General features: G+C 33.6%; 1 protein-coding gene across 1 annotated transcript in view; it reads right to left on the reverse strand.

The window, feature by feature from the left end:
* Positions 1-438: 438 nt before the first annotated feature.
* The window catches only part of LOC132564641 (uncharacterized), a 49,428-nt gene continuing 31,109 nt past the window's right edge, over positions 439-18,757 (reverse strand). The window contains exons 3-4 of the mRNA XM_060229282.1: positions 5,846-6,070; positions 439-3,721 (exon numbers count right to left, since the gene is read on the reverse strand). Coding sequence (XP_060085265.1) covers positions 3,093-3,721; positions 5,846-6,070 — 854 coding nt within the window. The 3' untranslated portion in view covers positions 439-3,092. The remainder of the gene's footprint in view (positions 3,722-5,845; positions 6,071-18,757) is intronic.

The following is an 18,757-nucleotide window of genomic DNA, read 5'->3' on the forward strand; positions in this document are numbered from 1 at the left end:
TGGTTTGTTCATACTGTGATATAAATTATGAGGTTAGTCGTTAGGTGTTAAGAATATAAATCTTCTCTAGTTTATTCATACTGGAATATAAACTGTGAGGTTATGTAATGAGAATATAAATCTACATTGGTTTGTTCAAGTCATGATATAAACAGTTAGGTTAGCCGTTATAAGGTGAGAACCTAACTATGTATTATTTATTCTTGTTTGTTGACACTATAAAATTAGACATAGTTGTAGATGATACAGCTATAAAATTACTTTTGCTTGTTAAGACTTTTGCGTATCCTGTGATTTAAAAGCACTGTGCGAAAGATAATGCTATTATACTCCTCTAGCTTGTTAACGTTTTGATTTATCTATAAATGAATTGGACGATGTGATGTATGGATGTACTTTTATATTGAATACACGATAATTAAACAAATAACAAACAAATTGTGTTTTCATTGCGATTTAATTCATCACTACCAATTATCAACCATCAACACTTATACCTGAGTTTTTTCTTATTGCTTTTCACACTTTAACTTTCTGTTGTTTTTACCAATACTTCATAAATAGATTATATATTACAGTAACTATTACTAATATATACAAAACAAATCCTCTATCAATATACATTTACGTATATACAAGTTTTATAATAAATATCTACCTATAAATATATCATAGAATGAGACATACTTTGGATTATTTCTTTTTCTAGCTCTTTTGTCTGACATCCTTATCGAATGTTTCAAGACTTGAAAAAAATAATTTAATAACCTCGGTTCACGTACTGTCACGTGACTGAATTCATGATAATTTTTCGTGTTATCGGTTAGAACAAAATGGATGAAATTTGAATCAAACGGCATGTCATTGTTATCAAGTAGAAACAAAAAATCAGTTCAACAGATAAGGCTTCACATCTCCATCAAACATTTCTACAGAAAAATGTCATATGTAAATTAACGACACTTTTTTTTATTGATTGTTCAACGTTTAGACATATATGACGAAACACACAGAATTGTTCGCTATAATCCTAGCAGAAGCAATAGGCATACCATTCTTTAGTCTTTAACACAAAAAATGGAATTGATCATTTCTTTAATATGATTTTTGATTTTTGTATGTTTCTGTAGAAAATATAAATTGGTGTCGTGATCATAATTGGATATGTTTTACACGTGCATTATTCCTTTAATATTTAGATATAACTTAGTCAGTTAAAGAGAATAGCATTAATTCCATATAAAAGAATCTAACGAAAACAAAACATTTTATAATTCATGATTCAAGAATTTAAGCACCCTGAAAAGACAACATACTGCGACAGGTCAAAATCTTTGTAAAATTATGTTAATACTGTTATTAAAATGCTGCAGATACTCGTAATACTTGTATCTGCCATTGCATAAGAGAACAGGTCGCTTATCAATGCAATATATCAGCCCTCTATCCCTGTCTTATTCAGTGTACATAGTGTTATTGTTTAGTACTTACATAATTAAAAGATATCATTACGACTACCCTCCACACTTATAACTAATGCATTTATGCCAATGCGTTGCAAAGTTCGAACTTCCCTCATGCCTTTCAAAAACAATAAGAACGGCAAAGGTCTGACGCATCTTGCCTTAATTCCAGTTTTGATAGTGTGATTAATGAGGAAAACATCGCTCCTGGTTCTACAGGATTACGATACTGTTCATAATATGCGCTTAAATCAATTTGTCATTCAATTTCTTTTAACGATATTGAATGCGAATGTCAGTCATCCCCGATACTCCAAACGAATCTCTAAGTCGTATAACTGTTTATTGTGATGGCTTTGGAGTTGGGTGTCGCACCTTTGTAATCCTCAAAATCAGCGTATCAGCCTGTGATTGTTAAGTTTTCCTCTCCTGGAACGCATGAAATATTTCGATTGTACCTTTAATTTTGCTATGACATGTTCCAATGGTGCAGAGAGCGAGAGAGCGAAATTGATTGTAACTCTTGCAGTATCAAGTCTTTTCCATTGGGATTTCAACAGGAAATCGAACCGTTTTTTTTTTAAATTCTCATATTGGAACATATCCGAATGCCACATATCGGAATACCACATATCGGAATGCCACATATCCAAATGCCACATATCCCAATGCCACATATCCGAACTTTCAATTTCTTTTCATCTTGCTGGTAGTTATAGTAATTATCATGACTATAACAGTTGTGTCCCTTTCCTCTTCATAAAGCACAATAAAAATATTCAGAACTTTGAAAAAGCTCTATAAAATAATCATTCTTATAATTTTGTATGAACTGAAACCGCCATATTTGAACACAACGAAGTAGGGTTGAACGCTGTACCAGTCACTTCGCCCAGATTCGCACGAAAGGAGCATAAAAACTAATAATAGGCGACAGTTTGAATACATGAAACACCGTCCTAAATCAAATTGGCTGATCAGAAGCGCCGGCTTAACATGTGAATATTCAAAGTGCTTCGACTAGATCAAGTTTAACATGTTCTATGATTTTAATTATCATTATCTATTTTATTATTCTCACACAAATATAAATCGTGATAGTTTCGGGCACCATACCGACTCGCCATAACTTTATAAGTTTTCATACTGCGCTACTGAAGCAATGATATATCCATTGGACCATTGAAACAATATGTGTTCCCTAGGCAGTTCGGATATACGGCATTCTGCTGTAGGTACATATGCACAAATTATCAATGTTTGGAAATTATATTTCGCAACGAAGGAGTTCAACTTGGTCCTTAAGCATCCATTTGTTTAACAAAACCGACGAAATATCAATTTCCTACTGTCTACGTATGACACCAGGCAGAAAACAGGCGATTTTCTCAAACTTACTTACACCTTTAAACTACATATATATCCAATTTTACAATGAATGAAACTATGGTATGTGTTTTGTTAAAGGGTGTAAAACAGTTAATAGAGTAATGTAAACATGTTTGATTTGTTTAGTGTGATTTCGAACTTTACTACAAGTCATCTACATTGTATCTCACTGTATTGCATAGTATACCAAAATTGATGTCTATTTAGCAGAGTTCGTTTATACAATTCCGAAGAAGATAATCATTCCATTTTTAACAAAAATCGTATGAATATGTAAAATAGCTGGCCAATAATTATAGAGAAAACATAAAGATGTGGAGCAACGTCCATAAACAAAGCTACTGACGCAGAACCTGAAAACAACAAACACATTTCTGACCAGTCTATTCCTAAAGCATTGGATGTAATTTCAGTTTCTGGCGTTCTATCACAAGAGTCACCTCCCTTTGAAGAATTTGTTTCCGGTTCGGATTTTGATGTATTGGTAGATTCTGGAGGCGATGATGCAGATATATTATTACACACATGAGTATCGTCCTTCGAAAGTATTTTCTTGTTAGCATTTTCATCCTTGGTAAACGTTAAAGGCCGCGTTGAAGTAAAGCATGACAGATCAGCATGTCCCTTACTTCGAACAAGATTTTTATTTTCAAACACCAGATTAGGTATTGTGATTCCCCCATTTAAACTTTCGGGGAGGTCATTATTGTAACGGAGGTCATTTCCATAGTAACCATCACTCTCAGGTTGGGATGTACTATCCGTTTCAGTATCGAAATCGATATCCGCATCATTCAAGGAATCATCAGAAAGGAACACGTCATCTTCATCTGTACAATCATCGAAACTATCACTTATCCCGTCGAAATCTAAAAAAAACAAAATATCAACGATAAATTCCTTTTTAGTAACAGAAGCCAGATTGCCTCCTTACACTTGGTGATGTAGTCAAAAGGAAGACTTTAGATCTGTATAAACAAGACTCATGGCAATATTTATTTAAAAGATAAATTAAAGGAGCATATTTGTCATTAAAACGAGGGATTGCTGGCAAAAGAAAAAGAAATTTTATCAATTATGAAAAAATGTGTTCTTCGACTCTAGAAGAAGTAAATGCTCTTGTCACATTCAGATACTTTAACCAACAAGATTTATTGAATAAGTTTACAGCGATTGTGTGTTTTGATAAATAAAACCACATACCGGAAACATGCACATGTTATACTTATAACTGCAGGGACCCCTCGAAGTTTACGTTAACAGTATACAATGTAAGTATAACTTTTAATTATAAGTATAAAACGTAACAAACGGCGTGCACAGCATTATAACAAACGGAAGAATAAATAAACATTTCGTTTCAGAAATATTTATTCAGCAGAACATTAGTTACGTATGAATAAATAGCAGTTAAATGTGACAACCACATGCGGCTTTATACAGTAATGTAGATTTAGAAATATCATCTACCGTTAGAATAGAGCAAAGCACGGAATCTGAATAAGAAAGGAGTTATTCCCCTTCAACTAATTCACTAGCCCTCGTGAAAAAAGCATTGATGGAGAGAAAACAATGCATTTTTGTCTTTTTTTCAACAACCAGTTGCAATAGATATTCCGAAAATATGTACCTGTAACTTGATGGTTACGTTGACTTCTGTTAAAGATACGATTGTCAAAACATGGACGTTCGGAATAATCTTTAAGAAGCAGACAAGTGTTAAAGATATTAACATCATCGTCAGCCGAGCAAGTATACCTTGGATATTGTGTCGAAACATCTATTGCGAAAGCAATATTGTCGAAAATGGCAAAGCGCGACATTTGTGTACATTTCGACAAATGACAGTCGCAGCTGCAACATTGTTGCGAGTACATGTATGACGTCACAAATATAATGATATGATGGTGGTCAGTCGAAGCTCGCATTAACAGAACAATGCAAACATCCCGATTATTATAACTGTATGTTAACAAAGCTACCTACAAACTACACGCTATTTCTTCATACCAAGATCACTGTCTAGAAGGAAAAAGAAAAACCAAATAAATTAATTCATTAGTTCATATTTACGTCGTTAGTGGAATTGTATTTGCAAACATAATCATATTGTCTTATCTCCGGATGTTGTAGTTGGTGTCGCCAACTCACTGATTGACAATATAATGACATGTCAAATGTACGAAAATTCCTTGAATCACGTGATATGTTTAATGAATAAATAAATAAATCCAATTTGGTCTTTGGATCTAATATTATCTAAATAACATTCAAATATAGCATTATCTATACAAGATTATATTTTTTTGTCCTTGATGACACTTTGAAGGATCCTGTTGCCCTTGATTCTGAAGGGCTGTGACCAGATATTAGACAGTGGTTGGCGACACTGTGTATTACTATCTAACACAATTTAACTGTGATTTGAAATTATTTCTTCATTTCATATACAATATTACTGACTTTGGCTCATCCTCGATACTAAAAGCGTTACAATCACTTTCACTCTCTGTACCTCTAGAACATGTCATTACAAAATTGAAGATCCCATGTACGACATCTTTTGGAAGGGACCAGGAGATTAGTTTGATCATGTGATTTACATCAAACGAATCGCAAAAAGGTAAATTCTAATGGCTTTGAAGTTGGCTGTCGCTCCTTTGAAATCTTCAAAAGGAGCGTATCAGCCTGTGTTTGGTCAGGTTTTTCCCCTCCTGAAATCAATGAAATTACTGAACGCGTGCCTTCAATTTTGCCATCACAGGGGTGCAGAGAACGAAAGTGATTGTAAACAATGGAGAATCGAGAACGATTATACTATGTTATACACTATTATACTAATATTTCTTAGCAAAATGATTCTAAAATACCTATGATGTCTAAAGTTGTCGAACAGTTGAATGCAGTTAAATTATCTGAATACTTCTGTAACTTCGAAACCTAACATGCAACTTCTACTTGTAATGTTTAATTTGTAAGAGAACATGACATACCTTTTGAGTTCATGCCATTTACGAACGCCCAGCTCCCCAGAAACTCTGGCCATTCGCGATTTTTCCATGTTAGTCCGTAGTACAAGTGCGTGAGAGGGGACTCCGGAGAGCGTTTTGTCTCCTCTGCTTCCGCTTCCTCCTCCGCAACCTTCTCTGTGATTGGTGGAAACATGGAGCGCTTGTGGGCTGCGCGATTAGAAGACTTTTTAGAACCGCGGGATTTGGCTGGAAAACAAGCACGATGGAAAATATGTAAAATATTTTCTGAAGTTTCAGTGTCAGTAATTATTATTTCTAAATCTTTCATGATATGATGAGAGTTATATTCATGTGTCACTGAGTTAAGACTACTCGAACATGCTATATTTGTCAGATAATACAAGACTCGAGTTAACGGCACAATGTATCATTAATGGATAGACACGATCTCTAAGTGACATAAATTACTTGCACAGCCTTTATAGTGAATCTAACTACACACCAATATACAACTTCATATTTACATTTTCGTTTTATACACGAAAAAAGATCACCTTAAGTCTATATACTTACATGCTATTTAATGCTATTTTAGAAACATAATACAGTTTATCGCTTTGTTTAATCATTATTACCTGTGTTCTCCAATCGATACATGGAAGAGCAATTACATAAGGATAAAAACAGCAAGAATTAGATTCTCAAGCAAAACTTCATAAATATTAAAACTGGTATGTAGCATGCCTTTTCCTTTGACGAAAAGTACACATACGTACAAGATGGAATAATAGCACAAGAACATAAAAAATGCACAAATGTTACAAAAAGGCGATAACGGTATTCGAAAAGAAGACAATTCAATTAAACAAACACGCTTTAAAACAGAACGGAAAGAAATGGCATGGATCGTAAACAATGACGAATAACACTTACGTGTATTAGTTAGTAAGGTACCTACGAGATGTTAAACTCAAGTTTTCACTTTTCACGACAGTTTGAAAATAAAATCAATGGCGTTTTTACTAGTTCAATTCTAACGGTGTCGGTAGTGTGCTTCTGTGTCACTTCAATCGTCCATACATATATAATAATGGGCATGTTTCACCCATACCGAAGTAGACATACGTTGTGGTTCAATTCTAATGGTGGTTCCATTCTAACGGTGTCGGTAGTGTGCTTCTGTGTCACTTCAATCGTCCATATATATATACATAATAATGGGCATGTTTCACCCATACCGAAGTAGACATACGTTGTGGTTCAATTCTTATGATGTCGGTAGTGTGCTTCTTTGTCACTTCAATCGTCCATACATATCTAATAATGGGCATGTTTCACCCATACCGAAGTAGACATACGTTGTGGTTTAATTCTAATGATGTCGGTAGTGTGCTTCTATAATAATGGGCATTCTCCACCAATACATACATATGTCCATACATATACGCTGTTGTACAATGTATAGTAATAGGCATGCTTTCGGCAGGCTATCGGCATACCACAGCAATACTGAAATGGACATAAGATGAAGCTGGGCGTTTTTCCCGGTAATCATTTCCTGAACACATGCTACATACTCTGTGATAATTTTTACATACTTTTTAATAATTTGATAATTATGCATGTGATATGAATGGCTCTTTAAGTATTTTCATTTGATCATATTAATGAAAATCGTCACGTTCTTCTATTTTTATTAATTTTAGATTCATCGCTGCACGCTAATATGGAACTTTTTAAAACTGTTCTTAAATCCCATAATGTAATGGAGACTCTCGTGACATCTTATATTTATCAAGTACACAAGCAGGATTTTTATACTTGTGATTGGTATAAAAGTTCTCTCTGTTATCCAACTCGTTTATAAATAGGTCACGTGTCTCCTGTCACAAGCACTACGTTCAGTACCCGCATTGTCTAATAAACGTTAAAAGCTGACGCCAATCAGAAAAATAATTAGAGTCTGGATCGGAAAGGAAATTTATTCAAGATATGAAAAACCACGACGAATATGACGATGCAAAGGCATGTTTGACAAAGACATTTTTTTATATTTGATACGGCAACAGAGATGTTATATTGACATCAGACTCCAGAACTACTGACGACAGATGGTGTTATGTAGCCTAGATCTGGTGCCACCTCCCGAGCAGCCAAGTTTTAATAATATTAAGTGATACAAATGTGTGATAAAAATTTCAAAAATAAATGCGAGCAGCCAAGTTTTAATAATATTAAGTGATACAAATGTGTGATGAAAATTTCAAAAATAAATGCGAAAGCGGGATCCTTCAGTACCTCTTTAAAATATGGTATACCTAACGATTCACTTGGGAGAAGTGGATGCGAGGTAATCATCATTACATTGTATTGATTAAAGCGAAAATTTCAGTTTGATTTTTAAACGAGAAGACATTTGTGAACAATTACAAGAAACACTTATGTGTAGATCCATTAAGTTAGAATAAAAACTATGATAAGACAAGATGTTTAAGAAGACATTTTTCGCTTCATCTATGAAACCCGTCAAATAAATCTTGTTAAATCCCTTTAAATAACGTCTTGTTCCCAAATGAGAACGACGTTAACAGCGGATCCATCATGTATATAGACAGACATGTCAACTTCCCATCGGAGAACGAAAACAAAGATTATTTCTCAGTGAGATCGTCATGACAACCATAAAATTTCCTGATAAACAAAGTGCAATAATAATTTCAAGTTATCGATCGAATGGTAATCAAACATGCGGATCGTCTAATATTCTTGTCGTTGTGAACGCAAAGTTGAGATACATAGTAAATACACAAAAACTGTTTCCTGTTTTGTCACCACGATGCTGGAGACATTCTAATATTAGCTTCATCTTAAAGTTTGCTACACACAAAGGGTTACATGTTATATGAAGGAAGAAGGAGGAAAGATTCAAAATGACGTTGTTCCTACTCTTATTTTAGTGTATCAGCAATCATTTTCTTCAAGACGCTTAACAGCGAGAAACGTTATCCACTGAACTTATGATGGTTTTTTTGACAATTGAAAATAAATACACTACTGCCTTCTGTTGTGCTAAACGGTTTGTGTATAATATCAAACATTGATATATATATTTATATAGCTAACATAACAAAGTGTGCAGTTTTATCCGTCTATTCAATATTTAATATAGTGAAAATATAAATCAATCAGCCGGTTATAGATTCCTTCAGTTTGACACGCAGTATTGACGTAGGATGTTTATAAATTATACACGGTTAGAATTAGAATACGCCATTAGTTCGGACTGTTTTATTTACGCTAGACCTAAACTATGTTGTAGGCACAGTCACGCTCTTTAGTACTTAGTCAATGGTAATTAGTGCTCCAGAACAGGCTTAAAAGAACATAAATGTAAGAAACAATGTTAAATTTACAAGTAATCGATAACCATCCGTCTACACGTCGACTAGTAAACGTAACGCGACAGCTGTGAGACAAAATACGTGAAATGATCATAGACGCTTACCTTTTCTTTATTTCTTAATCTATTACAAAAAATCACACATACAGGGGTTAGAAAAGTTCTCTTGATTATTAATGTGTTTCATATATCAGCAAACAGATCTTTTCGTCAAAGCAATTTTAAATATATTTCACTCACGTGACGTATGTCAAATTAAGTTCAATGGAGAGAATTGTATTTCCTGCAATTTTCGGTAAAATAATTGTTTACCGACTAAGAAAATGTAATAAATAGAAAGTAGAGATACAGAACAAGAAGCAATTAAAAAAAAATTAAAAAGCAACGTTGCAAGATGGATGTTCAAAAAATGCTCCTTTACATTTAGAATAATCGATATTTGGAATGACCTGCCTGAGGCGGTTATTAAATCCAAAATCGTAGTAGAATTTGAAATTAATTTAGATAATTATTGGAAAAATCGGGAAATAAAATTTAATTACTTAGCCAGTTATAAATCAGTCCCCGGAGATATAACCTAATATACTATGTATTTTATACTGTATACCAGTAATGGTATGGATATAGAGGCAATTTAATGTCTGCGTCTATACAATATCCTATTGTATTGTAAAAAAAAATTACAGGACATAGAAGGAAAAAAATGAGAAGTGACAAAAGAAAAGACGGGTGTCTGAAGAGTTGCGTTTTAGGCAGCCAATCAGTTTTCAGGTAAAATTTCCAGACTGGGAAAAACAGAAGGAAATAACTCTGTCATTTTCCCCGGAAATTTAGCCACTAATGTGCTTTCAGTTTGAAACAATTCTCATGTTGGCTTTAGATTTCTCTTTAGTAGTTTTTGTACGACAAATGCAATCTAATCTTTATACGCTGAAGATACAATTTTGAAATTACACTTGATATTGAATGCAACAGTTAAAACTATTTCACACGACTGAGCTTCAATTATTCCTATAGCAGTGCCGTTATTTAAGACTTTCATGAATGCAATGCAATTAAATGATAGTCGTCGTGTTCAAAGCGACTCGTTTCCATCCCAAGTGTCGACAATTGCTTTTTGTTGTAAAATCATACTTGAAATGCAAGAAAAGATCATATTATCGATATGTGACGATAAAAATATGACATGATATCAACGAACTGACACTACAAATACAAACTGTGGACTAGGAAAAACTACAAGGACAGCGAGAAGAATAACTGATTGTGATTGTTGTAGCTCGTTTTTATAGTGTCTGCAATATCAATCTTAATCAAACCAAGATTCAAATTCTAGTTCAAAATAGAAGTAGTAACCGAAACCAAAATACAAACGAAGGTAGAACATGATCACCCGTAATATCCCAGTCACAGATCCTAATGGCTATCAGGGAACTACCAGTGTATTGCATTATCTTGTTCAAATCGCCGTAGAATTATAACACAAACATTATTGCATGTCAATTGTTTACATCTGGAAGCATGACATACCTTACTTGGATTGACCACTATTTACACGACAGGGATCATCGAGGAAGCAGAACATGCTTACCTTTCCGCAACACCTGGTCTCCTTGTATTTTTTTAGGAGTCTATGTGTTCATCGTTCACTTGTGCATATTTTACTCTAGTTTAATTTAATTTGTGTTTGGATTAGGATTATTTCAATATGTTGGTATTTCTTTGTTTTCATCACAATTAATGGTATATGGTATTTTCTCAGTTTTAATCACAATTAATGGTCTTTTTTTCTTTTGCATAACCATTAATGGTATTTTCTCAGTTTTCATCACAATTAATGGTATTTTCTCAGTTTTTTACTGTAAGACTATGCTTCTATTTCTCCATCACCCAATATATGGTATATACTATAACTTAAATCTCTATATCTCTACAGCTGTAACTGTATTCCGATTCTGACTGTCTCGTTGATTTGTGACTTGGCGAGAAACACTGAAACTGAATACAGTTTGACCTATGTCTCAACGACAACCTCGCACCAAACGATTAATTAGGTCTCACACGAAAGCTTTTGTACGTCTGTTCGTGTTAGGTTATGAAGAAAACACTGTGGCAATCTTCTTGGTGAATAAGACCAGGTCTACGTATTGTATATGAATAAGTATTTGAAGATCGTGTAGCCATCGCTCTGCATCGATTTGGCGCAAAGAGCGAGATGTGAACTACTATACAATCTTAATCAACGAGAAACAATATATTCTGTCCTCGGATGGTAACTACAGACAACAGAAATAGGCCAAAATATCAATGCGAGATGAAGAACGAAAGGAAAAACGTCAAAGCTAAGAAGTTAAACAGACTGGACTAAAGCCACAAGAAAAGCTCTTGTCCAAATTATTTTCAGAAATGAGTTATTTTAATACTTGGTACTGTAAACTGAGTTTAGCTAAGTAATATTTGGTACTGTAAAGTGACTTTAGCTTAGTAATACTTGGTACTGTAAACTGACTTTAGCTGCGTAATACTTGGTACTGTAAACTGACTTTGGCTAAGTAATACTTGGTACTGTAAACTGACTTTAGCTAAGTAATACTTGGTACTGTAAACTGACTTTAGTTAAGTAAAACTTGGTACTGTAAACTGACTTTGGCTAAGTAATACTTGGTACTGTAAACTGACTTTAGCTAAGTAATACTTGGTACTGTAAACTGACTTTAGCTGAGTAATACTTGACACCGTAAAACGACTTTAGCTAAGTAATACTTGGCACTGTATACTGACGTTAGCTAAGTAATACTTGGTACTGTAAACTGACTTCAGCTAAGTAATACTTGGTACTGTAAACTGACTTTAGCTAAGTAATACTTGGTACTGTAAACTGACTTTAGTTAAGTAAAACTTGGTACTGTAAACTGACTTTGGCTTAGTAATATTTGGTACCGTAAAAATGACTTTAGCTAAGTAATACTTGGTACGGTAAACTGACTTTAGCTAAGTAATACTTGGTACTGTAAACTGACTTTAGCTAGGTCATTACAGGTACTGTAAAAAATGTAATTTTGAAGGATTCGGTTTTCACTCCTTTCCAGGTAAAATGAAATAGCGAAAAAAGATACATTTAAAATAAAGTAAACGGAGTAAAAACAAAATTTAAAAATTTTCATGAAATATACACTTCCAACTTTTGTTTAAACCATAAAAATGAACCATGACAGAAAAAAAACTTTACAGTAAGATGCAAGCATGATTGTAGAAACAACAAAAATCGGAATGAAAAAGTAAAATTGATCAAACACTAACCAAGATAATCCCGATAATTACTGTACATTGTTTAATGGCACACATTGATTCTGATCAACTCTCTTTCTATATGTGTGTTAATGTAAGCAAATTGCTGCAGATAATTTTCTTCTTCAGAAATGGAGACATTCTACCAAGAGGATGCTATTAAAACATGTTATTACGTATTAGAGGCTCTGTATATAGCTAGTCATATCGTTATTAGAAAGACAGACAACAATAAACACTAAGTAGCTAGGAAATACGTTATCTGTGACTGGTTTCTAATTGTTTATACAGATAGGTTTACCACAGCGTTTCAGCTAATGGGAGAGTCCTGTTGTTACTCCAGTACAGATATGTGTATTTATAGATAGGCCATCCATGTCGGCACATATTTTTCCGAATTCGTTCCGTTTTCTACTTGACAGACACAATGGATTGATTTATATAAAATACAGACATCCACAGAATCGAATTTCTTGGTTTCTTCTATTTAAATACACCGCAATGTGACAAAGTTATTTTCTATGACAGCGATTGATGTCCATTTTAAGACAGTTGAAATTCATTATACTTCAGACGCAGGTTACATGTCTGGTCATTTTGATGACTCAAATTCATGTTAAACTAAAAGAGACAGAGAGTTCACGTCATCTATTTCAAAAGCAACCCTTGAGACGTTCAGTAATTCAAATGCATAGAACCGTTTTATTTGCGGCAGGCTATTGTATATGAAAACGTCCATGACGTCCACACTGATTTGACAGGACGCATTATTTGTTTGGTTTTTTTACCTGTCATTTTTTATGATGTACAAACCTTTTATTTTATCCATAGTTTTCATCCCTCACAACAAATGAAGAAATTGGAAATGTGCATGACCATGAAAATGAACAAAACAAGGTTGCATGTTGCATGCGCGTCGAAAAGCAATTGCTATATATTTTACTATGTCGTCTTAACGGTGACGAAAAAGGAACATAAAATATGCAGGGTGACACAGAATTCATATTTGCTAGGCAAACATTCTCCCGACTTTTCAATCGATAGATAACCTGAAATAAAGTTTTTAAGAGTTAGGGAAACATTGATATCGCCAAATCGTTATTTAGAAGTTGTAACAAAGTTATATATCGATCACAGAATTATAAGCCATCTGATAGTGACGGTAATGTGAATTCATATAAATTATATCAAAACTAATTTACTAAATTTGTAATAATACTATTTCATTGTTGCTTTGTTGTTCATCCTATTAGCAGACTAGTAAGACAGCGGATGTTACACAGATTTTTTAAACATTCCTCTTTCGTAGATAACCAACGTCAAAGCAATAAATGGGATAATAAGGAAATGACTTCCTGTGTTAGAGGGTTTGTTTCCATTTACGATGCAATACTTTGTACATAAAGGTGCTAAGTCTTACACTCGTTTGTATGCCAGAAGCTTCCTTCTTTTGAACTTTGTTCTCATTTCAAAACGTTGATTGATTGTCGTTAATAAGGCAACGACGCTTAACATTCCGGAACCAGTCACTTGATTATTATATATGTTTAATGGTCGCCGGGTGTTGACTTTCCCTGTTTTATCTTTGCTCTGGTTTTACGCGATTATTTTTTTCTATTATGCTTCTGTAGACATGTCGTTAATCTTATTTTAGAACAAACAATTTTAAAAATAGACTTTTTTTTTTTACTTTAGTGTGTCTAGAATATCGTGTTTGCACGTGATGCATCTCTGTTGTATTTTGCTGACAAAAGCGCAGCTACCAGCATCGATCAAAGGCTTGAAAATTCTTCACTTACAAAAAAGTTAATCGCTATGTAATCTCACAGGCCGTAAAACGTGAAGGAGGAGGAGGGGTTGGGTTTAAGGGGGTTTTAAGCTCTGTTGCATACCGATCATATATTTAACTCAGTCTTTTGTCAAGGTTTAAAAATGGTTTTTATTTTGTTTTTAATATATGTAATAATTTAATGGATCTTAGTATCTATATACTGAATTCCATTAATGCACCTCAAATTCATCATCATTAAATGTGATTTTTTTTCTTAGTATATATTCATCCTAGTCATACGTCAAATCTGCATGCACTGTAGTACTTGTGTATCTAATGCAAAGCAATGAAATGATGATCGGAAATGCAGGGTTTTCCTTGACCCTCAAAAACCTACATTTTGACTCCTTAAAATGGCAAATGACCCTAAAAATTAATGAAGGTTTACTCTATTTTACAAATGATGTGAGACCCCCGTCTCTTACAATTCATAAATGTAAGAGTCCCTGGGAGAACCCTGGAACTGATTTTAAAGGAACACGCACTACTTAAGCTAAAGGTTATTGTATTATCTTTTTGTATACTATAGCATATTTCTAAATTATTTTAAACAAAGAATAAAGATTAATAGTCCACAACGGATAATTTCCTACAGCCTTCAGACATTCCCTTAATTTCGCCCACGTTTCCTATAAAGTGCTAACAGCATATTTACACAAGTGATATCTCCAGGTTCTACATTTCCTGGAACATCACAGTTCATGTAGGTCACTCACAAACGAGGCCCGTGGGGACCCTTGACACTACGCCTACACTGACAAAAGCTTCCCACAGCTAGCGGCCCTAATCTACCGCTTCAGCTACAGATATCCCAGTGTCATTTAAGTACCTTCGTACACCGAACAGATGATGCTTAATAATAACAGCGTTTACACAGATAACACTACAGTGTCTACTACTTAATTCCAATCCATTTGTCGCAAACCGTTTAATAAGTTGCCAAGTTACAACGAGAAAATATATCAATACCGCTCTGCTTCATTTTGCACTGACACGAGGTATTTTCAAGAGACACATTCGAATACTAAAACGTGAAATGCAATAAGAAATGATACTGACATGTTATCAAAATCTTACTGCTAACTCAAAATTTATATAATGCTAACTCAGAACAAATATAGTGCTAACTCAAAACAAACATAGTGCTAACTCAAAACAAATATGATGCTAACTCAAAACAAATATAGTGCTAACTCAAAACAAACATAGTGCTAACTCAAAACTTATATAATGCTAATTCAATACTTATATAGTGCTAACTCAAAACAAACATATTGCTAACTCAAAACAAATATAGTGCTAACTCAAAACTTATATAATGCTAATTCAAAACTTATATAGTGCTAACTCAAAACAAATATAATGCTAATTCAAAACTTATATAGTGCTAACTCAAAACAAACATATTGCTAACTCAAAACAAATATAGTGCTAACTCAAAACTTATATAATGCTAATAATCTAATTACTTATATAGTGCTAACTCAAAACAAACATATTGCTAACTCAAAACAAATATAGTGCTAATTCAAAACTTATATAATGCTAATTCAAAACTTATATAGTGCTAACTCAAAACAAACATATTGCTAACTCAAAACAAATATAGTGCTAATTCAAAACTTATATAGTGCTAACTCAAAACAAATATAATGCTAACTCAAAACAAACTTAATGCTAACTCAAAACAAACATAGTGCTAACTCAAAACAAATACAATACTAAACCAAACCCGATATAATGATACCTCAAACCCTATACAATACTCAATAAACCCTATATAATGCTGATTTAAAACCTACATAATGCTAACTCAAAACTTATATTATGCTAACTCAAAACCTACATAATGCTAACTCAAAACTTATATTATGCTAACTCAAAACCTACATAATGCTAACTCAAAACTTATATTATGCTAACTCAAAACTTATATAATGCAAACTCAAAACTTATATAATGATAACTCAAAACTTATATAATGATAACTCAAAACTTATATAATGCTAACTCAAAACTTATATTATGCTAACTCAAAACTTATATTATGCTATTTCAAAACTTATATTATGCTAACTCAAAACTTATATTATGCTAACTCAAAACCTACATAATGCTAACTCAAAACTTATATAATGCTAACTCAAAACTTATATAATGATAACTCAAAACTTATATAATGCTAACTCAGAACCAATGTAATGCTAATTCAAAACCCTTATAATGCTAATTCAAAAGCCATATAATGCTAACTCAAAACCCTTATAATGCCAACTCAAAACTTATATAATGCTAACTCAAAACACTAATCTAATGCTTACTCGGACCAATACAATGCTAACTTAGACTAATAAAATGCTAAAGGGAAATCGATCTATCGATAACTCTAAATAGTTGGAAAGAGAACAAAATAAAGTTTAGGAGGTGAGAGGCTTTCACTTTATTAGCGACACCTTCCATATATACCTTGGTCAAACTAAGTAAGTAAGACCTTAACTCCTTATTACAGGGAAAATACAGTGATGGCGACCCTAAAACTTCCCCATAGACTTCAACAACCCGTATCATACATAAACCGGAATTGTAAATTCAGGTGTCGGCATTTAACCAAAACCTTAACCAAATAATCATCTGTGCCAGGCAAACTACTTCAAAAATATATATACTGTCATCTCAATAGACGTCGCATTCCAATTTCAAAATGTCTCATTTTAGATCTAGAAACATCGTAAGCGTAACACAACATTATTGTATATGATTTGTATATTTTTAAATTGTCTGTTTAGATAATGTATGAGATAACGCCACGTATTACTACAAGAATGTTGTGGAATGCATGAGTATGTGTGTGTGGCCGGTACATGTAGTTGTGTATCGATGTTTCGTATGATAGGCTTCATAAGACATTTGGAATCCTAACTTTGACTCCCACTCATTGAAAACAGATGGTAACCCGGATTACAAGATAATTATTTAGAGATCTGAGCTAATATAGCCGTCGATCCGAATTTTTTCCAATCAAAGTAAATAAACCAGTGGTCCTCTGTTTCATGCCTATTTGTAAGCTCCAGATTGCACTTCCTTGTGACAAAAATATGTATTGTAATTTAAAATGATATATTTTGATATTTAAATGTTTCTGTATTAAATGTGTTCTAGAAGTCATTAACACCAGAACACGTGATTCTGACTGCCACTGTGCTGTTCCTAAATACTCGCTATTAACAGGCACAACGGTACTGCATACCATCTGTTGCTGTCATGTTGGTATGACTACAGGTTTAATGTTTCTGGATGTTAAGTTATCTTATATGGATCTGTTTGACGATCTGTATATAGTAGTGGTGATGATTGCTAAACAGATAGATAAATTCCATGGCATGAAATACCCTTCGGAAACGTTTCCCAAAATGAATACAGTACAGTAATGTTTCTTCGTCGTCAACAGGTCCAGGACCCAATACATATCAAAATCATATGATAGGATAACAGATTATTGAACTGTTGTTATAATTATCTTTATCAAAATTACTGAAAAAAAGACATTGATATACTTAGTATTGTCTGGCATTATAGCCTACACAAACCAATAATACAATTCATATCTATGTATGGGAATTATTCAAACAGACCACAATGTCTTCAGGCACTAACCTTTTACGAAGATCTCTTCTCGTGAGCACGTTCATTGTACAAGATTTAGTTCCCAATAACATCGGACGGTATCCAGCCGTCGCTATGATCAATTGTAGTTGCCAGTGTTCTATGTGTGAGTGACGTGTTTAACTAGCAGAGCTACTATAAATGTTTGAGGTGAACAGGACCGGTCGCTGCAGACTAAAGCGTCTAGGTGAGACTGGTGTCTGCTTTTGAGATGTAGGGTAGTGACGTCACTAATGTTTCTACAGTAAAATAGGCGACAATCTCGTGTTAATAAATCAATCAATGTCTTTACAGTCGTTAACTTGTAACGATTAACACATAAGAATAATTTGGTGAAAATGATATGTTGTTATAGATTTCCATGGGGTCCAATCTGGTTTCTGTTTATATACAGACTCTCATTGTCGGTATAGATGTAACATATCGAAACAGGCTTGCTATTCCTGATAATCCCCAAACGTGTCTTTGTCTAGATGAGAATTATAAAACCATTTCTAATGATATTTAATGTATCCCATACGTACAATGATATTGATAAATTGGAAAAATAATTTCGTTTCTATCTTGACTTTCCCTTATTATCCAAATCACTGATGTTTTCGTTGACATCAGAGTGGTAGCCTGTCTACATCGAATGTTTTCGTTGACATCAGAGTGGTAGCCTGTCTACATCGAATGTTTTCGTTGACATCAGAGTGGTAGCCTGTCTACATCTACAGAGTGGTAGCCTGTCTACATCGAATGTTTTCGT

Source organism: Ylistrum balloti, unplaced genomic scaffold, assembly GCF_031769215.1.
Source record: "Ylistrum balloti isolate Yb309-2 unplaced genomic scaffold, AGI_CSIRO_Ybal_v1 Utg369680, whole genome shotgun sequence".
Lineage (NCBI taxonomy): Eukaryota > Metazoa > Mollusca > Bivalvia > Pectinida > Pectinidae > Ylistrum > Ylistrum balloti.